The sequence below is a fragment of the Nicotiana tabacum genome, chromosome 11 (genome assembly GCF_000715075.1).
Source record: "Nicotiana tabacum cultivar K326 chromosome 11, ASM71507v2, whole genome shotgun sequence".
In the NCBI taxonomy this organism is placed as follows: domain Eukaryota; kingdom Viridiplantae; phylum Streptophyta; class Magnoliopsida; order Solanales; family Solanaceae; genus Nicotiana; species Nicotiana tabacum.
In genome coordinates, this window is record NC_134090.1 from 139,397,515 (window position 1) to 139,419,551 (window position 22,037).

The following is a 22,037-nucleotide window of genomic DNA, read 5'->3' on the forward strand; positions in this document are numbered from 1 at the left end:
TCTGATTATTTGTCTGATTATCCTACAGTTATCCTGAAGCTGCAGAGGAGGATGTGAAAAGATGGGAAAGATCTTTCAGAAAGCTACCGCCGCGGCATAAGGTATTCTTTATCCCTGATTGATTTTTGTTCCATGATACTTGACATTGCAATTTTAAAATTATCCCCTTTTCGTGCTTTGTCATTCTTATGGGCTGACATAGTTTATGTTGCTAGTCCTTGATGTCCTCAAATCTCTTTGTATATACCATTACACTTCAGCTGACACTTGCTATGTGCTGTGCAGGCTCTACTATCTCACCTTCCCTCGAAGTTTCAGAAGCTTAGATGGTACATTTATTCAACTTACTATACTGCTGATTAGGATTTGTTGGAACGTTACATGCAATGAATTTGATACCATTTTCTTCAAAACAAAAAGGGCAGCCCAGTTAAGCTCCCGCTATGTGCGGGGTCCGGGGAAGGGCATAAGGGTTTATTGTATGCAACCTTACCCTGCATTTCTGCAAGAGGCTGTTTCCACGGCTCGAACTCGTAACCTCCTGGTCACATGACAACAACTTTACCAATTACGCCAACGCTCCTCTTCTCCATTTTCTTCAAAACATTAAAAAAAAATTCTTTTGTTGAACTCTTAGAATCTGCTGGTGGCTATTGTAAAAAAATGTGATCAAGTTTAACCTACCGACCTGGGTTTAGCTGTGAGACTAGCTATGCTTGCTTATGGCTGTTGATGATGTGAGCAGAACTAGAAATGTAAGTTTGCATGTCTTATGGAGAAACCTTATCCTCTTTTACTCAGTAGATTAATTAGCGGGATATTGGCTGCTTACGTGAATCACTAGGTACCCATTGAAGAAAAAATGATGAATATGATGATGTAATGGAATTATCTTTTGTGTTATGATCATTAAAGTAATGAAATTATTTATAGTTCCCAGACACTTGCTGAAAACTAGTTAAATGATAAGATGGACTTTGAAAAGGTGAGGCTCCTTTAAGGAAGAAAGTGAGGTGGTTGCCTAAAGACACCTGAATTGGGGTTGAAGTCTTCATGGTTGAATCCCAGTGATAAACTAAGGTTGGACAATAGTGTGGTGCTAAGTTGCCCGGACTCGGTTGCGGGTGTCCGATACGGGTGCAGATCTAGGAATTTTAAGATTCGGGAAATAAGTTATTGTAGGAATGAAGAAGGGGCAGACCTACTTTCATAAACTTCTAAATGAAGAAGGGGATCAAGGTATTGTACTAGGTGAATGGAGGAATGCCGACAGTCCTCATGAATTAAGTTATTGTAGGGACATTGAGGTCGATGAGGTCATAGAGGTAATGCGTAAGATGAGAAGGGGCAGAGCTACCGGGCCAGACGAAATTCCGGTTGAACTTTGGAGGTGTGTGGGTAGAGCAGGCTTGGAATGGCTTACTGGGTTGTTTAATGTTATATTCAAGACTAATAAGATGCCTGAAGAGTGGAGGTGGAGTACAATGGTTCCGTTGTATAAATATAAAGGCGATATCCAGAGCTGTAACAACTATACGGGTATCAAATTACTGAGTCATACCATGAAAGTTTAGGAGAGAGTGGTAGAAATGAGAGTGCGAAAGACAGTGTCTATTTCAGACAACCAGTTCGGGTTCATGCCGGGGCGATCTACCACAGAAGCTATCCACCTTATTAGGAGGATGGTGGAACAATACAGGGATAAGAAGAAGGATCTCCAGATGGTGTTTATTGATCTAGAGAAAGCGTACGACAGGGTGCCTAGGGAGGTCTTATGGAGCTGCTTAGAGGTTAAAGGGGTTCCGGCGGCCTACATTAGGGTGATTAAAGACATGTATGATGGAGCTAAGACTCGAGTTAGGACAGTAGGAGGCGACTTCGAGCATTTTCCGGTTACAGGGTTACACCAAGGGTCTGCGTTCAGCCATTTCCTATTTGCCCTGGTGATGGATGCACTAACTCATCATATTCAAGGAGATGTGCCATGGTGCATGCTATTTGCTGATGACATAGTTCTAATCGATGAGACACGAGGCGGCGTCAACGAGAGGCTAGAGGTTTGGAGACAGGCCCTTGAGTCTAAAGGCTTCAGGTTGAGCAGGACGAAGACGAAATACCTCGAGTGCAAATTTGGGGCCGAGCCGACGGAAGCGGGAATGGAAGTGATGCTTGACTCTCAAGTCATTCCTAAGAGGAGTAGTTTCAAGTACCTTGGGTCAGTTATTCAGGGGATCAGCGAGATCGACGAGGATGTCACACACCGTCTAGGGGTGGGGTGGATGAAGGGGAGGTTAACGTCGGGAGTCTTGTGTGACAAGAAAGTGCCAACGTTACTAAAAGGTAAGTTGTATAGAGCAGTGGTTAGGCCTGCCATGTTGTATGGGACCGAATATTGGCCGGTTAAGAACTCACACATCCAGAAGATGAAAGTAGCAGAGATGAGGATGTTGAGTTGGATGTGCGGGCATACAAGGATGGATAAGATTAGGAATGAAAATATTCGAGAGAAGGTGGGCGTGGCCCCATGGAGGACAAGATGCGGGAAGCAAGACTTAGATGGTTCGGGCACATTCAGAGAAGGAGCACTGAGGCACCGGTGAGGAGGTGTGAACGACTGACTGTGGTGGGCATGAGGAGAGGTAGAGGGAGACCTAAGAAGTATTGGGGAGATGTGATCAGGCAGGACATGGCGCGACTTAGGATTACTGAGGACATGGCCCTTGACAGGGAATTGTGGAGGTCGAGCATTAAGGTTGTAGGTTAGGGGGAAGTTGTGAATATTTCTACAGCGCACTAAAGTGAGACTAGCCAGTTAGGAGTTAGTCTTAGGATGCTACTGGTCAGCTAGTGATGCAGGGCTTTGTCTGCTGGATATTATTATATCTTCCATCTTTTTCGTACTTCCTATATTTCTTATATTGCTGTTATTTTATTTTATGTTATGTTATGTTATTTTATGTTATTTTATTATGAGTCTATTGAATGTACTAATATATCGTCTCTTGTCGCTTTCTTGAGCCGAGGGTCTCCTGGAAACAGCCCCTCTGCCCCTCGGGGTAGAGGTAAGGTCTGCGTACATATTACCCTCCCCAGACCCCACTAGTGGGATTATACTGGGATGTTGTTGTTGTTGTTGTTGTTGTTGGGGATACGTATCCAGGTATGGTTACGGGTGCTGTTATTTAGCTAAAAGTAATTCAAATATCTAAAATAGAGTTATTAAAATATGTCTAAATTATGAGATATTATTTGAAAAACTTACAAGGTATTCCAAGAAGGAGAAAATATTAATCAAGAGGATACTCCGAGAAGGAGATAGAAGTTTAAGGACTGACATAGAAATTTCTATACACAAGGTATTCCATTTTCTTCAATTTCACCCTAGCTTTTGTTTTGATTTCAAAACTCATTGTATCTGTCCCAAAATTTTCCGTCATTTTTGGTCAAAGTACCCAAAATCAGTTAATCATATCCGGTATAGATCCCATACCCACACCCACATCCACGTCGTGTCGACAAGGGTGCGGCACCAAAAGTGAAGAGCCCGAGCAACTTAGGTATGGTGTATTTGCTAATAAAATGCACTGCTAGTGTATTCCAGGATTAAAGTTTGCTTCTAGCTTTAGTTTGGGGGAAGGAAGTAATCCTGGAATGGGTGATTAGGTAAGAGGACTCTTTTCTGGATAGCGTTAACAGACCTCCAAAGCAACATTTTTTAAGAGCTTTCATTCTTTCATATCTTTATGATATCTTTTCCTCTTTCAAATTCTTTATTTACTTTTAGATATACTCCTATTATCTTTTCTCATAAGAAGAAAATTGCGGTTGGACATTGGATGTCATCACCAGATAGAACTTCTTTTGTTTGAGAAAGGTAACAGTTGATCACTATATAGAACTCTATGGTTGTTTTTGTTTCTCTTGATCATTAACAGTATTTCTTGGGGCATCAGAGCTCAATATCCACCTATAAGTTGTCACCTTTACTCTACTTGAAATCAGCCTAGAACAACAAGGTACCCTTGCTTCATTATGTTTGGCAGTAGTATTACTGTTTAAGTCGTTTTAATTGGGGTTCTTTTTAGTAAATCCTCTCCTCTCAACATGAAACTAGGATATATTTTTCTTTTGACAAGGTAAAGTATGATAAATAACATTGTACCTAGGAGGTACGCAACAGTACAAACAGCACAGGCAGCACCTACAAAAACTCCCTATTACATGTTTCCTAGCAGATCTGAAAATTCCAGATACTGATCCATGCTTTCTCATAAACAAGGGTATATTACAAGCCATTCTTATTTTAGTATAGTAAGAGTGAATTATGTGACAACATAATCTAGTTATGTGACAAGATACTCTAATTATGTGACTCAATTAAGTTAAGCCCTATTAAATTTTATACTCTTCCACCCTATTAACCATGAACCAAACAATCTGATCACAAACTATGAGCACGTTAGCGCCATGAGGCTGATAGGTTGTCACGAAGTTTGTTGCCATACATAAAAATGTTAGGCGTTGTTGATGGAAAGCGGTTTTATGATACTCTCAGAAACCATGTGGGCATTTTTTTTCATCTTGATGACAATGGTGTCCGAATTAATTTGATTTCACCCTACTAGTCCAATGGATCCCCAGACCCCACCTGATGGGATCATACTGGGTTTGTTGTTGTTGCTACTAGTCCAACGGACAACCTGCTATAGCCCACAAGCACAAGTGTGGGGTAAACCTGCCCTCCAGTGTCGGAGTAGATGGACTGACACTATGTGTTATAGTTGGAACTTGAATCTGGGATGTTGTTACGCCTATGCCTCAACCACCAAGTCATCCATTTGGGATAAAACCATGTGTTATTTTTTTTTTTTTGGCATGGCCACCCAGAACCCTTTTGCATTTTAGCTAAATTCCGTTCTCACTATTATTCTAATATTTTTTTGATAAGGTATTATTCTAATATTATTTTATGGTCCAATATGAACAACTTTGTCTTCTATGTAAGAATTGCAGTTGTTGAAATATTAGTCGTTACTTTCTAGCAATATCTTTTGGTGATCCAAACCGATTATCCTTTTTGTGATGCAGGTGTATCGCTCAAAATTCATACTTCATATTTGAGATGCTGAAGGTGATGATGGGCTCTTTATAGTTTTTTTCTTCTTTTATATTTGTTCTTGCCATCCTATTGGTTTATCATAATTTTCTGCCATTTCATAGTCCTTAACCTAGTACGAACCAGTTCGGTATCTTTCATTTGTTATGTTGTAGGTGTTTGAGCCCCCACTCGATATGAGCCAGGATATTGATAATTGTGAAAACCAACATCTAGATGTTGTGTCAGATAGCCATCACTCTTCTAGATCAAGGAACCCTTGCTTATGTGAGTCAACGTCAACTAGTGGTGGAGTAAATTGCCACAGCTTGGCTGAACCAATTTCTGAAGAAACCTGCAATGGAAAGTTCCCAGCACCAACAAATGTTAATGAGGTCTCCTTACTTCTGTGCAGTTGTTGGAAGTTTCTGATGTCCGGTGATTACCTTGTTTCTCTTATTTTGTTTATACTATGGAGTTTGACCTGTGTAGATGACAACAGGAGCAAGACATTGACATTTCAAAGAAATCCATTGCTGGGAAGTGCTCCATCAGTTTAGAAGATCATGGAAGCGCCAATAACATTTGTGGTGATGGTTGTAAAAACCTTCCAGACAGGGATACATTATATGCTTCTGCTTGTTGCAATGGAAATGTAAGGCATCTACCTGAAATTTCCAATTCCCCCTATCCTGAGCACCTCTAAGGAAGTTTGAAATTTCATTTGGAGAGCTTTCCCACTAATTGGTTATCCAAAAAAAAAAAAGAACTCAAAGATCTGTTATATGAGTTTGAGTAGGAGAAATAAAAGATCAGGTGGGACCTTATAAAAAAAAAGTAGGTGGGTGATAAAAACTTATAAATCTAATCACAGTAGTCAACCCATTCCCCTTTTTTTATTGGGAGGGGGCGGTTGTTTGGTGATCACTAGTTAATTGTAGTGAATGGAGTTTTCTGCCCCTGATGGACTAAGGAATTGACATAAAATAAGTGTTAAATCCTTTCAAGTCAAGAAGTTCATCACACATGAGCATGATGACCATTTAAAACAAGATATGTTTAGAAGTCCATGAGGAATGTCTTTTTTTTCCGTGCCCGTAAGTATTCTTACTCTATACAACAACAACAAGAACCCAATAAAAACCTGGGGAGGGTAGTGTGTACGTAGACCTTACCCCTACTCCGAGGGAGGAGAGGGGCTGTTTCCGATAGACCCTCGGCTCAAGAAGACGAGGAGAAAGTAATCTTACTCTATACCTATTACATAAATTGCTCTAAGTAGTTTCTTGGGGAACGACCCATGCCATAAGACATAATTGATTCTTAAGCTTCTGAAATGATGTTTGGTTGATTGGAAAGAGTAAGTACCATATTTGTCTCTTTCAATCGTATTGCACATGGTGAACTGCTTAAAGGAGAAAGAAATAGTATTATCCCTCTTTCCCCTCTCTTTTTACAGCTATATCCTTTGGCTTCCTTTTAATGGTTACCTACTCATGGAGGTAATTAATTACTTAATTTTATCTGCGTATACTTGTTTCCTTACCATCTGCGGTTTCAGGTCTCTTCATCATCTCCTGACTGGTTGGACCCATCTTTGCAGCTGCATGTTCCACTGGTTGATGTGGATAAGGTATCTCTTTGTTTTTGGTAGTGCTGTTTGAAATATGTTATCTCATTGTTTTTGGTAGTGCTGTTTGAAATATGTTAAAGTACCCATCCTAGAGAGTGCATAAGGGAGAGTATGCTATTAAACATGGTTTTCTCATGCAGTAAAGTTGCACCTGTCCAGGATGACAGTTTCCTGTTTTTTGGTTATGTAGAATATTTCCTGTTTCCGCTCATATAAGATTTTGCTCAGCGGTACACAAATTTGGTCTTTTCCATCGCAGTATGCCTAAAAAAAGCAAGAATGACTGGAAGTTGGTGCAATTCCATTCTCATGTCAGGACGTACTGTAAAAATGTTATATAACTTCCGCTAAAATTATTAAGTATTCATATTGCCGTCAACTAGTTTGGTACTGAGGCGAAGTTGTTCTTGTTTATTGTTTCAGCTAACTTGTCTTTTTCTTTGTTATGTCGGTGTACATATGTGATCTATGTGCTTTTTGAATAGTTTGTTCATTTTTTGTCCAGGTTCGTTGTATCATCAGAAACATTGTAAGAGATTGGGCCAAGGAGGTAAACATGTTTCTCTATTGGTTCTTCTTTACTGATGAGTAAACTATCTAAGAACACCCGAACAGGGGCAAAGGGGGAAAAACCAAGAAAATGAAGAAATCAATGCTTTATTATCTTGGTTGTACAGGGTCAACAAGAACGTGATCAGTGTTATAGGCCCATTCTGGAAGAGCTTGAACGCCTATTTCCTGATCGATCTAATGAAAAGTGCGTCACTTCCTTTTGCAGTTGCCATTGCCTTTAATATTATGCTATTTGTTATTTCTGTTGTCAAATGGAAAATTCTAAAGTTTTACTTCTTCTTGAGTAGTCCTCCAGCCTGTTTGGTACCTGGTGCTGGACTTGGAAGACTTGCTCTAGAGATTTCGTGTCTTGGTGGGTTTTGTGTCTTCTGGAATTGAAATCTTTCCTAATCTGGTTAATATCCTTGCTTAACCCAATACTGAACCTTGAAAACAGGTTTTGCGTGTCAGGGAAACGAGTTCTCATACTACATGATGATCTGCTCTAGTTTTATTCTTAATCAGTAAGTTTTTAAGTCAGTCACTTCCGTAAAGATTGTGGACCATGGTTCTGATCTTGCAACCTTGTCACATATATAGTGCCCAAGCTGCTGGTGAATGGACAATCTTTCCGTGGATACACAGCAATTGCAATTCGGTGTCAGACAATGATCAGCTTCGGCCTGTCTCTGTTCCAGATATTCATCCGGCTAGGTATCCATCAACTTGTCGATAGCGTCTTGTTTGTTTGACTGCTCTGATGCATATCATGCTCATCAAATGTTTCTTCTTGCTTGATATGGAGATTTGGCGTAACCATTGTGGGTCAACTTGTTAAATTATCTGAAATGGTATATTACTAGATTTGTAAATGTGGCTGGATGATGGAAACCAAGTTATGGAACTGTTTTTAGTGGTCTGTCTTGCAGGGTAGCTTCTCTAATGGTTATCTAGTTCCCAGTCCATAAGCACGTATTTATGTTAGGGGTCGTTTGGTTGTAATACGATTTATACCGGTATAAGTTATATTGGGATAAGTTATGCTGGGATTATTGCTTATTCATTGTTTGATATATTGTATTAAGAATGACAATTACATAATTTCTAAGAAGAAGGTATAAGTTATACCGGTGCTAATTACCCCTCCTTCTATAAGGTATAAGTTAATTAACACCGGGATAACTTATACCTGGTTTGCTAACCAAACAGAGTATTAAGGTGGTATTAAATTTTTATACCAACCTTATACCTTCTTATACCTCATACCAAACGACCCCTTAGAGTTTCTCTGCTTTTGTTTACATTTTTTCTCTCGACCACCCTCCTTGCTGCAAGTTGAGTTAGTCTTCATTGGTGGATTTATAGGCTATTTTAGCTTCTCATCTGTCAGGAATATTGCAAAGATAAACTTTTCTTCTCTGAGGTGGCGACAGATTTTAAGATGTGTTTTGGTTTGTTCATCCAGGAAGATGGTCCAGAGTGACATCACATTTAAGTTGTTTAATGACAGTGCATAAATATAGCAACACCTTATACTAGGTCACAGACAGAGCATAGAGTATAATATTGAGAATAGATGATCTAACCCTATGCATAATCTTTGTGCTTTTTTGTTTACATAAAATGCTCATTATATATGTGTATATGTATATATATATATATATATATATATATATGTCATTTTAGGATCTAGGTAGTGACAGCCGGTAAACATTTTATAAAATTGTGCTAACAGTAGAGTTGTATTTGGACGGATAGTATAACAGAGGATAAATGTAAACTATTTTTGAAAGTAGAGGGGGTAAATCTGACTCTTTTTTTTCTCTCTCTCTCTATATATATAGTGAGGAACTCTCATGTCCAGAAGATGAAAGTAGCTGAATTGAGGATGTTGAGATGAATGTGTGAGCATACTAGGTTAGATGGAACTAGGAATGAATTTATTCGGGACAAGAGGAATGGCCCCTGTGGAGGATAAGATGCAAGAGGCGATACTAAGATGGTTCGAGCATGTTAAAAGGAGAAGCACAGATGTCCCAGTCAAGAGGTGTGAGAGGTTGGCCTTGGCGGGTATGAGGAAGGGTTGACTCATCCCTAAAGCTTTCTCACCAAGCCAGTACCTGTTTTACTTGAGATATTACGGGATATTTCAACAATTCTCTATCTAGCTACGGTTTAAGATCCATTTTCCATTCCTCGTCCTTATTTTTCTTGTAAAAAGACTGCACAAATATGTGAATCTCATGATTGAATAAATAAAGATTAAAGTGACCATTTGTATATATGCTGTAGAAATGTCTGTTTCCGATAAGATTTATAAAATGAACTTATATGTGTCCCATCGAAAACCGTATCCAGTTCGTCTCAGAAACAAAAGTTTTGGATAATATCCATTTCATGTCAAATCCCAAGAAAGAAGATAACCCAAAATCAATCACCAAAAGAAAATCACATTGCAATTATTTTAGTAGATATGGAGTGGAATCAAAAAACAAAGAGAAAGAGAACGAGAGAGAGAAAAGGGGAAAATCTGGGTTTTGAGTTTTCAAGAGAAAGTGTTATCAAAGGAGCGCTTAAAGCGCGCTTAAGCCCTGAAGCGAGGCTGAAAACACATTGAGTGTGCTTCAATGTTGTCATCAAAACTCTAAGGCATATTTTTCCTTGCCAATGAGCGTAATCCTGAAGGGGCGACACTATACATTGATATTTCACTTTATCATACCTATTGTCCCTGATTGGCCAAATTAGCTTTTTGGCCCAAGAAGTCTTCAATGTTATGTGCTTTCCACAGAAACACTTAGGGACATCATGACGACTTTGTGTTGATCGTTGCGATGACCCCAACATGGAAGGAGATATGTTGTTGTCTTTCAATGAACTATATGCAAACACAATGTATATGATATTTTATGAACTTAGTCATATATATAACAGTTAATATAGAGTCTGGGGTTCTGATGAACAAATATGAAGGTGCGCATTAAATTCGTGTTTCCCGAAAAACAAAGAAGGCGCGATACTGGCCTAGTTCAAAAGGTTGATTTGGCCAATCAGGGACGAAATTTTCTATCTACCACCTTGAGATGCACATTCATCATCGCTCGATGCTCAGCAGAAAAAGCAGCCATCAATGGCCGCCACTATGCAGCATCCACAGTGACATTTATCCTCGTCACGGGTGCTTCTTCAACTGGTAACGCATACGGTAGAGCCATATTCTGTAGTGTAATCGTAACCTCACCAGTCCTTGGATGAAAGGTTTTTGTCTCTGGTCACCATCTCTCCACCAATTATGCGATCATAGCATGATCAAGTGGTGTGTATCCTGCAGCAATAACACCACAAAACCCTGCCTTCAATAAGTAACGACATTCCCTCATGCAACAATTGTCTCTTTATGTGAGCCTTAAATTCACCATCGTACCGTCAACACATCAATGACTCACATGTCCCATTATACCAGATGTCCTGACTACGGTGGTCAAGTTGTCCTACAAGAACACTGGAATAAGAAGGACCCGGATGCACGGTAGGCGCATCCCTGACACCTGAGTGTACAATGCAAATGATGACAAGACATCAATAAAAATACATGAAAGACCTATCACTTACAAAAGCAATTCATAATTTATTTTCTTTTTTTAGTAAATCACGAGAAGTAGCATTCAAAAACGTAATATATTCATGTAAAGTGCAGTGTACTTCTAATGGATGAATTGATCACCAACCTCCAAAATCTGGACTTGTATATGTGCCTTCCATAGTAGCCAAATCCGACCATTATAAGCATGATCATTGTTATAACAAGCCTTTCAATCCTTTGCTACTTTCTATGTGATCTTTTTAGATTGATTCTCTTTCACCCTTGTTTCAATTATTCCCATAACTTCTGTTTTATTCTTCTTCAGAAAGAGAGACATCTCCTTCTTTTTAAAGGGCCTATTGAGCCCTCTAATGTTCTCTGTGCAGATAATCATGGGGGTTGTAACTGGTTTGTGCCACTCTCCCCCATTTCTGCTGGAGTATGACTCTGAGTCAGTATTTCAAATCTGTTGGTGGCTCTCCACTGGTTTGTAGAGCAACTAGCTTGGTTAGCATTTGAAGAATGAGCACTTCGCTCACCATCAGCAATTCTTTTTCCATGATTTTGCTGGCCTGGACTCTTTGAGGGTACTGATAGAACAGGAAAGTGTTGGTCTACTAGGGGAAAAGCAGTATCCTGTGTCTTATCTGCAGCAGCCTGTTCTTGAGGAGCAACTTGATCAATTCCAATTTTAGTGTGCTCCTTGGCCACCCTTTTAGAAACGACCTTCCTCCTTCTCCTGGCTCTTCTCTTATTCTTAGGTTGTTCTATAAAATCTTCTTTTTCCTCCTGTGTTTTTCTTTCAGCATTCATCAGGAGCATGGCCAAATTTAGCAAAATCAACACAATACTTAGGCTTCCAGTCATAGTCTATATCCTGATGAATCACACCAGATGGGGTATGAATCTCAATACAACTAGGGAGGGGGTGAGCTATATCTGTTTCTACTAACACTCTAGCATAGGAAATGCGATGCATCTCAGCTGTACATAGATCAGTGTACAGAGGTTTACCGATTACACTGGCCAATTTACTCAGTGATTCAGTAGACTAGTAGCCAACAGGAAGACCAGGAAATTTCGCCCATAGCGGAATAACATTCAAGCGATCAGAATCAAAAACAAAGTCAGCAGTCAAATTCTTCAATATAAACGGCGTATTATGATACGTTTAGGGTCCAGCATGCATAACATGATCCCTGTCAGATATAGAATCAAATCGGAATATGTAATAGCCATCATCATGGTCTAGGATTTTGGGTTTGGTGACGAAATTCCAAACATTCTCCACATAATTCTCCATAGATTTGACATATGGAGTATCACCCAATAAATACCCCAATCAGAGATGACCTCCAGTACTCATCTTTTTCTCTAATATCCTCCTCAATGATTTGAACGACAAAAGTGTCACCAATAGCAGGAGGGATATAGGTGAGTGGCTTACCCATTTGTGAGCTATGATTCCGCTGGTAGGGTTTTTCCTCCTTTGGGGAATCGTCCTTCAAACCTGATTGTTCCACCATCGAAGGAGATGCCGCAGCAGTAGGACTAGGTTTCGTAGAGTTTGCAACTTCAGAAAATTGGAGCCGACGAGGAATTTCAATCCCTGTTCTTCTCACAAGTCGTTTTCCAGCTGGGTCGGGTTGAATCTCAGTTTTCTCCACACTTTCCGGTTCTTCAAGGATGGGTTGAAATTTCAGAGGCAAGAAGCTACCGAACGTTAATGGACGCATATGTTGTTGAATCCCACTCGCCGGTGTTATTAGAGCAGACATCACCGCCGGCGTAGGTACAGTGGAGAGTGTAGAAGTCATTTTCTTTCAGTCCGTGTACGTTAGCAAATCTCGCTAGACGTGCGCCGAGAGGAAAAAACATGACTCAAAAGAGAGGATCATCAACATTTTTCACTATACAAATTATTCAATACTACAAATTTGTCACTATACTAAATATTCATTAGTTAAAACTTTTCCACTACTAGAAACCTTACTACTTGAAAAGGGAAGTAATTTTCACTTATACAGTAATTAAGCAAAAAAATCAGTATTTATAATTTTTATTTCATACAAATCAGTAACTTTAATACAAATTTTTCATACGTATCAGTATTTTTCTCAATAGTTAACAATTAAAGCATACAATCAATCAATATTAACATAATGGTGTTTAGAATTTAGGAAAAACACACACAACCTAACTTGTTGAAAAGCCGTTTTTCCCAATCAAAAAGTTGATAAAAATGCAAAATTCACGGATTTAAATGTTCCTCGTCCTTCAAGGCACGCTGTAGATATTTCTTTTTACGGATTATCGGGTTGTTTTGGGAGGAATTAGAAGTAGAAAAACGGGGACAACAATGGCGTGATACTGGCCTATCGCCTTCAAAAAGCTAATTTGCCCTGTCAAATCAGCAGATTGAAGGCGCAACTACACTGTAGCACCTTTTATTTTTTAAAATTCAAACTGAAGGCGCGAAGCTGGTGTAGCACCTTCAGTGTATGCAGAACTTAACGTTCCGTCTTTTTTTCGACATTAATTTGGCACATTAAAGGCGCGATGTTTGCCTTACGTTTTCACCATTTATGTCAACAAGTTTCTGACAGCATCATTTATTGGATTTGGGTCACCTTTTGCCTCATTTCAAGAATTCCTTCTAGATATTCAATAGAGAATGGAAGTGCTGGTTTTTATTTTTATGAGTATTGTACAGTTTTAACATTGTAAGTAAAGGAAGTTTGCGTCATAGTTGAGCTATTTAAATGTAGATGGTGGCAAGGACTAAGTCGCAGAGAAGTGCTACCAGATTAAATGGTTTAGGTCAATAATAACTTTGCTGTGAACAGATAAATTGATTAGGTAGATGAACTGTGCTTTGTCTTTGTTGAGCTATATGAAAACAGTTGTTGATACAGGATTACGTCGGAGGGAAGTGCTATCAGAGTAAATGAGTTGGTAATAAAGAAAACCTTTGATCCAGAATTACAAATATTCTAAAAAGAAAAATACATATCAGAAATCTTTGATGCATATATTTTGCAATTCATAGTCTGCCTTACTGAAACTCTTACCAAAGTTGATCAGATCTTATGATGTCATTATTCACTTCCATAATCCTAACTCTTCTTCTTGGTTATCATAAATAGTAATTTTCTTTTGTATATCATTGCTAGTTTGCTAGATGAGTAAGTTAAATTACGCTGTGTGAGGGGAAGTAGTCTGTGTTATGCGCGACATCTTTGTATGAATGTGGCCGGTTATATTTGAGGAGTCCTGCAATTCACTCACTGGTTCGTAACATTTACACTTGCTTCTATATGGTCTAGTTCCAATTGATTCCTTTGGAAACAGTGCAGGAATTACTGAAGGCTTTTCCATGTGCGGTGGTGATTTTGTCGAGGTTTATAGTGATCCAAGCCAAGGAGGTATGGTAGCTTGTAGCATCTCCTTCGTCTGAGGATATAGTAAATTAGAGAGGAATCCTCCAATCTTGTGGCTCGCACTTATCTTATTTCAATTTATGCTACTTCAAATTTAGTCTACTGCTTATCTTATTTGTGGGTTATTTCTATGTGATGTTTGATGTAGAAATATATAAAAATATGTAGATATTAGCTTCAGGACCTTAATATATACCATCTAATCTTTTCACTCCACAGGATTTAGACACGAGATAATGCTCTTTATACTGACCTAGGTTACATTTTAGCTTATTCGAGGAAAATGTATTTCGACATTTCATCTATACCTTGTGGAAATGAGAGCTGTAATTTGGGTATACATATACATGCATCTTAATGGGCCCCAAAGTTACGTTTCGTGCTCACATATCAGCTCATTAGAATCGCTATTCATGTTGATTGTTTCATGACCTTTTGTCTTATGCTAACAATAATCAGTTTGTGAAAATAATCTAAAACATGCTTCAGCTAATAGGGGATATTGTAGAAGAATTGCTCCTTTAATGTTTCACCATTTGTAGAAGTTAGAAAGTGGTAATATTCCAGCTCAAAAAAAGAAATTAGGAATGTAGTAGAGTATTACCAATCGGAGCATCAACTATGTTCTTGTCTTCATTGAAAATCTCTTCTCGTAAAATTGCCATGCATCTATTTGGTTCTTTTCTTGGTTGTGTTTTTTTTTTTTTTTTTTTTTTTGTGTGTGTGTGGGTGGGGGTGGGGTGGGGGTTCATGATGGATTCAAATGTAATTTGCTTCATAATGTATTCCTTATAGATATGTTTTAGTCATTATAATTCATTAGCTGGGTAACATTATAATGGAAGCTGTTCTTATCAGATTAATTATGTGCAGGCGTTTGGGATGCAGTTGTCACTTGTTTCTTCCTAGACACTGCCCATAACATTGTTGAGTATATTGAGATAATATCAGAAGTCCTGAAAGATGGTGGAGTAAGCAATTTAGCTCAGCATTTTTCAATTTTTTTTTGTCATTTATTTGTCCATTTCTGATGTATTTCTTTTGACTAGTGATCCGCTTGCCTTACAGGTTTGGATAAACCTGGGGCCCTTGCTTTATCATTTTGCAGATATGTATAGTCAGGAAGATGTAAGCTCTATGTCCACAAAATCAAATAATTGGCTGTATGTTTTATACTTAGATATGGATGATATACTTGTTTTTCTGCTCCTTCTCCCCCCTCCCCCAAAATATCCAGGAAATGTCAATCGAACTGAGCTTGGAGGATGTGAAAAGGGTTGCTCTTCAGTATGGATTTATCTTCGAGGTAGTCTCAGCTTTTTCTGAACGTTTGCATGGCTTGCATCATTTTTTTTTTTAGGATTGAGCTCTTCATTTTTATTGCAGAAAGAATCAACTATCGAGACAACATACACTACAAACTCACGGTCAATGATGCAAGTAAGTCTTTATAATTTTGGCAATCTGTACTGAAGATGAAGCAAATAGGTTCGCATCTTGAAATATTTAGTTTTTTGAGTCTAATACTCTTTATCAAGAACGGGAAATTCATGTTTGACTCAAATCACAGTTAATGAGTTGGATCGTTTTGCTCCATACCATGGTAGTTTGCTTAACTAACAATTTATAGATAGATGCGTGGAAAGAGAAAAGAAGGGACAAAACTCTTATTAGAATTGGTGATTAACAACATACAACAGGACTACCTATAAAAAAACAATAAGGTGTGCTCATATGGGAGTTTCAGGCTACGTGAAATTAGGAATGTATTAATTCTTGGGATTTCTAATAATAGTAATTAAGAGTATTTTACATGATATTTTTTATGATTCTCTCGTCTTTCAAGTTTCAACAATAACATAACCATTGAGAATATTATGCATAATATTAGTTCTCTTGACTCATCATATACCTTAATTAGAATACATTTTATTGTGAAGTCAATACGTTGTTTGGCTGCAATTTGGGTTTTTTTGGTGGGGTGGGGTGGGGGGGGGGGGTGGAGGGGGCAAGGTTGAAGAATAAAATAATTGGCAGATTTGTGTTATATTAATCAATCAATTCCAGACCAGCTAGGATCAGCTAGATGTATCATTTATGTAAATAATGAGAAAGAAGAGATGTTGAGAGTACAGATTGGTAAATGTTAGGCCTAATAAAAAATGCTCCCAGACACATTTCCCGAGACACTCTCTCTCCTACTTCCTAGGACTGTAGAATAACCTTTTCCGGTGTGATCCTCCACCGGATTTCCCTCCCTTTCTTTCTTTCATTTCCCAGATTTCATCTCTTGTGATCTTCTTTAACTCATCCATTATTATGGGTAGCAACAGGATTTATTATAATGCAGGTTTTAAATCCTTTGACATCACAAAAAATTGTTTTAGATCTGAAGTATTCGAATGGGTTGAACGTAGCAGGAAACTGATGAGGATAGCAAATGTGTATCAAAGTTATGAAATGGGTGACAAAGGTATTTAATGTGGCATCTAAGGAGCACAGCAGGGCAATAAGGAGATGGAATATGAAAGACCATTATGCAGAATTTTATTGCAATCTTAAATACAATGAATATGGTAGGTACATCAGCTTTATTGCCATACAAGGGGAGAACAGGTCCGTCATTATTACACCGGAAATCTCATTAAACGCAGGGCGGGGAGACATAGCTCAAACAATCCAAAGACTCATAAATATCCCAGAAAAAGAAAGGAATGTTCAGATTGTGAGAAACCCCCAGCTGGAGTCATCCTATACTGAAGCAGTCAGAACCAACAGATGGTCATCAGAAGGAACGAAATCCTCCCCAATCAAAATCAACAGGTCCAAAGTTATAATCCCTGGAGGCTCAGAATTATCGGACAAAGATGTGTTGCGTAGGTGCATAGTAGGTAAAGTTATGATTTCCATGAAGGAGACTCCAACATTGAACGATATCAGGAGATGGGCTTGCAACACATGGAAATCCACCATCAGTGTAAACGTGCATGAGATGAATGATTCCCAATTTTTATTTGAACTTCCTTCAAGGAAGGATGCAAAACATGTTCTTATGGGAGAATGGCACTGGAAGAAGTCCAAAGTGATTCTTGATGGGTGGAAACCTACTACTGGCTGCTGGTCAGAAGAGATGGAGCGTGATTGGGTGTGGATTAGGCTTTTGGGACTGACTGTTAATCTATGGTCAGAGAAAGTGTTCAAAACAATAGGTGACCAATGTGGGGGATGGATCGAAACGGAGGAGGAGACAACACTCAAAAACCATCTACGATGGGAAAGAATAAAAGTGAAGGGAGACGAAGCAAGGTACCAAGAGATATACAGGTGGAAAGCGATGGGTTTTTGTACAAAATCCCCATCTGGTATGAAGTTCCGGCGACGGTGACGGCTGTCTTGCGGGATGATGATGATGGAGGGCAAGGTCTGATGGTTAATAGGGGAAGGCAAGGTCTGTTGGTTAATAGGGGAAATCCTCTGGGAAAGGGGATTTATTCAGTGCAGCAGTCCCTTAGTCACGTGGGCACATCGAAGGAAGGGGAGAGTTTTAAAAAACTGGCACGTGTGCCAGAGTCACGTGAGGTCGGCACTAGGTCTTTAATTGAAGTTTTGGGCCACAAACAATTAATTAGTTTGGGCCCAAAATTGACAGATCCATCAATTGATATATCTGTTGCAAAGGCCCAAATCAATTAGCCCAATCTGAGGACCCTTTTTTAAAAGATCCTCTGCTAATTGAGATACAGGCTATTGTAGCGGACTCTTCATTGGAAAATAACGCGAAGGAAATAACGCTGGCAACAGAGGTCGACACTCTCGAGGGAACTGACGAGGAGAATCTTCCGACTCAAGCTGACAAAGAAAAGGCCATGGTGATAATCACTGACAAGGAACACTCATCGACAGACACAGGAAATTGACACCATGTAGATTGGGGAGGGGAGTACAATTGGGGACTGGGCCATAGAAGAAGGTCTACCTCTAAATTCACTAGCCAAGGAAGAAGAGAAGGATCCAGATTTTGATACACCAATTTGGGTGCATCAAAATATCATCAGATTGAGCAAAGAGTTCGGGGTGGAATTTCAAGGGTGCGAGAAAGAAGCACTTCAGTTATTTATGAAATTTGATGGCAAGAGGCGAGCTTCAATGGAGCCAGCAATGATGACAATGGAGGCAGTCACCCCAAAAAAGAAAAAAACAAAGAAGTGAGAAACTTAGATATTGGGAGCAAGTTCAAAAGCAATGGTACTAGAAGCAGGGAGGGATCTTGTCATTGATAGTAAATGATGATTAAAATTGTATCCTGGAATGTTAGGGGTTTAAATAGATTTAGAAAGAGGGAGTTGATCAAAACATGGTTCATAGCTGGAAGGCAGAAGTATATTGCTTCCAAGAGACCAAGATAGAAGGGGAAATCAGGGAATTAGTTAGAGAATTATGGGCCATATAGGTGGGTGGAATTTGCTCAGTTAGAAGCAAGTGGAACTAGGGGGGTATCCTTATCATGTGGGACAATAGGGTATGGGAAGGGGAGATTAGTAGCTTGGGTATGTATTCCATCACATGTAAGTTCAGTGGCAAGTCACAAGAGTTTGTTTGGCACTTATCTAGTATATATGCTCCTAATGACAGAGTTGAAAGAAAAGAAGTATGGTGGGAGGTAGGTGCTGCTAGGGGTTTATTCACTGCACCTTGGGTAGTGTGTGGGGATTTCAACACTGTTAGGTTTCCGAGAAGAAGAATTGTAACAGCTTCACCAGATCGATGGGTGAATTTACATAATTCATCGAGGATATGGGGTTAGTGGACTTGCAACTGCTAGGAGGGAACTTTACTTGGAAGAAAGGGGGTTAATCATAATATTGCTGCTAGGTTGGATAGGTTCCTGGTTTCCGAGGAATGAGATGAAGGCTTTAGAAATATTAAACAGTCAATCCTGCACAGGGTCACTTCAGATCACTCACCTTTGATGCTACAATGTGGGAATTGGGAATTAGTGAAATCTTATTTCAAATTCGAGAATTGGTGGCTGTTGATTGAAGGCTTCAAGGACAGAATTAAAAACTGGTGAGATTCTTTCTCTTGTGCTGGTAGACCTGATTATGTTCTTGCTTTCAAACTAAAAGCCTTGAAAGAGAAACTTAAAGAGTGGAGCAAATCAACGCAAGGTAACTTGAATATGCAGAAATTGAACATCCTCGGCCAACTTGCTGAACTTGAGGAGATTCAAGAGTTGAGGATCCAGAATGATGAAGAGATACATAAAAAAGCTACCCTACTGTTAGAGTTTGAGGAAAATGCTAGAAAGGAGGAGATAGCATGGAGGCAAAGGTCCAGAGCTATTTGGTTGAAAGAAGGAGATACAAATACTAAGTTTTCCCATAGAATTGCTAATGCTCATAAAAGGTACAATAACATTGATAAGTTACTAGTTAATAAGGAGACTGTGGAGAATCCTGAAGACACCAAGAAGGAGATAGTCAACTTTTACCAAAACCTATACACAGAGGCTGAGGAGTAGAGACCACAATGTAATCTAAGGGAATGCCCAATCATTAGTCTAAAGGATAACCAGATGCTACTGAGCACCTTTGAACCACAGGAAATTTGGGAGAGTGTCAAAGCATGTGCAGGGGACAAGGCTCCTGGCCCCGATGGTTATACTATGGCTTTCTACATTCAATGATGGGAAGTCATTAGCCCAAATGTGATTGTTGCTGTCCAGAATTTTCAAGTAAATGGAGTCTTCGAAAAAAGTTTCAATGCCACCTTTGTGGCTTTAATTCCTAAGAAAGTGGGAGCCAAGGAATTGAAAGACTTTAGACCTATTAGTTTGATAGGCAATATCTATAAAATAATCTCAAAAGATTTTGACAGAGAGACTCAAAAAAGTGATGTGCAAACTGGTGGACACTCCACAGGTGGCTTTTATCAAAGGCAGCAAATTATGGATGCTATTCTCATTGCTAATGCGTGTGTAGATGCTAGAATGGAGAGCAAAAATTCTGGCATTTTGTGTAAGCTGGACATAGAAAAGGCATATGATCATCTGAATTGGGAGTTTTTGTTGAGAATTATACTGAAGATGGGCTTTGTTTAAAGGTGGATCAGCTGGATCAAATTCTGCATCAGCACTATAAAATTCTCCATTCTGATAAATGGTTCACCTGTTGGGTTCTTCCCATCTCAAAGAGGATTGAGACAGGGGGACCTTATTTCACCTTTCTTATTTATTTTTGCAGTGGGAAGTTTAAACAACTTGTTTAAAACTGCCAAAGCTAATAACAAGATTAGGGGTTTCAGGGTGAATTATAGGGAATCAGATCACTTGGAAATTACACATCTGCAATATGCAAATGATACATTGGTGTTTTTGTGATGCTAGTAGAGATCAACTGCTATTATTGAGAGTGGTTTTCATTCTTTTTGAAGCTATATATGGATTACACATTAACTGGAACAAGAGTTTTATTTATCCCGTTAATGAAGTAATGGAGATGAATAGCTTGGTGAGAATCCTTGGAGGTAGAATAGGAGTCTTGCCAATAGTTTATCTGGGAATGCCACTTGGGGCAAAAAGCAAATCAAAGGGGATATGGAATGGAGTAGTGCTGTATTCTGGGCCGGGCCCGGGCCTTCGTGGGCCAAACGGGCCGAGCTTCGTGGGCCTGGGCTCTGGCGGTCCCGGGCTTCGTGAGCTCAACGAGTGGAACCGGCCCGTGACGGGCCTAAGCCCACATGGTCCTGGGCTTAACGGGCCGGACTCGTGGGCTTCGCGGGCCTAGCGGGTTTTTTTTTTAAGGCAATTTCTTGTAGTATCATGGCTATATTAAAAATATATATGTAGTATATATGTAGATCTAATTATTAAAGTGCTTGACGAAAAAGAAAAATAACAAAACAATAGTAAAACACTAAATTGTCATGCATAATATATTGTCTTGTAGTATATATATTGTATCTTATGTATATATATTATAACTTATTACTTATATATTTTCTTGTAGTATATATATTGTATCTTATGTATATATATTCTCTTATATATTTTCTTGTAGTATATATATTATATGTTATGTATATATATTCTCTTATATATTTTCTTGTAGTATATATATTGTATCTTATGTATATATATTCTCTTATATATTTTCTTGTAGTATATATATTATATGTTATGTATATATATTCTCTTATATATTTTCTTGTAGTATATATATTGTATCTTATGTATATATATTTTCTTATATATTTTCTTGTAGTATATATATTGTATCTTTTGTATATATATTCTCTTATATATTTTCTTGTAGTATATATTGTATCTTATGTATATGTATATATATTCTCTTATATATTTTCTTGTAGTATATATTGTATGTTATGTATATATTGTAACTTATAAATAATTCTAAGTAAAGACAAAGAAATATTGCGAAAAGATATTCAAGGGTAGAAACAATAAATTTTATTACAAAAAATGGCATATCTTTCTTAGTCATCCTTTCCCCAATGGAATGAGCACAACAAGGTACTAATACCACCATTAGAAGGAAAAAAAACTAAGGAAGATGTGCCAAAATACAAGTTACATATTAGTCTATGTATTATCTAACAAATCTCATAAATCCTTCAAGGTTCGGAGGAGGTTGCGTTGGTGGTGGTGGAAAAGAAGCTTGTTCATCACCACTTCCGGGCGAAGCCGAATCCTCCGCAAGTTCCGCTATCATTTCT

General features: G+C 38.6%; 1 protein-coding gene across 4 annotated transcripts in view; it reads left to right on the forward strand.

Annotated features, from left to right (window-relative positions):
- The window catches only part of LOC107761920 (uncharacterized), a 28,016-nt gene that overhangs the window by 366 nt on the left and 5,613 nt on the right, over positions 1–22,037 (forward strand). Inside the window, exons 2-17 of one of the 4 annotated variants that reach the window (XM_075225500.1) lie at positions 29–101; positions 286–329; positions 5,089–5,131; positions 5,272–5,490; positions 5,598–5,750; positions 6,657–6,728; positions 7,234–7,278; positions 7,406–7,485; positions 7,589–7,653; positions 7,738–7,804; positions 7,881–7,994; positions 14,215–14,288; positions 15,177–15,274; positions 15,372–15,431; positions 15,541–15,609; positions 15,690–15,743. In XM_075225500.1, coding sequence (XP_075081601.1) covers positions 29–101; positions 286–329; positions 5,089–5,131; positions 5,272–5,490; positions 5,598–5,750; positions 6,657–6,728; positions 7,234–7,278; positions 7,406–7,485; positions 7,589–7,653; positions 7,738–7,804; positions 7,881–7,994; positions 14,215–14,288; positions 15,177–15,274; positions 15,372–15,431; positions 15,541–15,609; positions 15,690–15,743 — 1,330 coding nt within the window. Of the gene's footprint in view, positions 1–28; positions 102–285; positions 330–3,145; positions 3,161–3,265; positions 3,357–5,088; positions 5,132–5,242; positions 5,491–5,597; positions 5,751–6,656; positions 6,729–7,233; positions 7,279–7,405; positions 7,486–7,588; positions 7,654–7,737; positions 7,805–7,880; positions 7,995–14,214; positions 14,289–15,176; positions 15,275–15,352; positions 15,432–15,540; positions 15,610–15,689; positions 15,744–22,037 lie in introns of those variants that run through there. The other 3 variants (XM_075225501.1, XR_012696782.1, XM_075225502.1) reach the window with 3 other exon arrangements.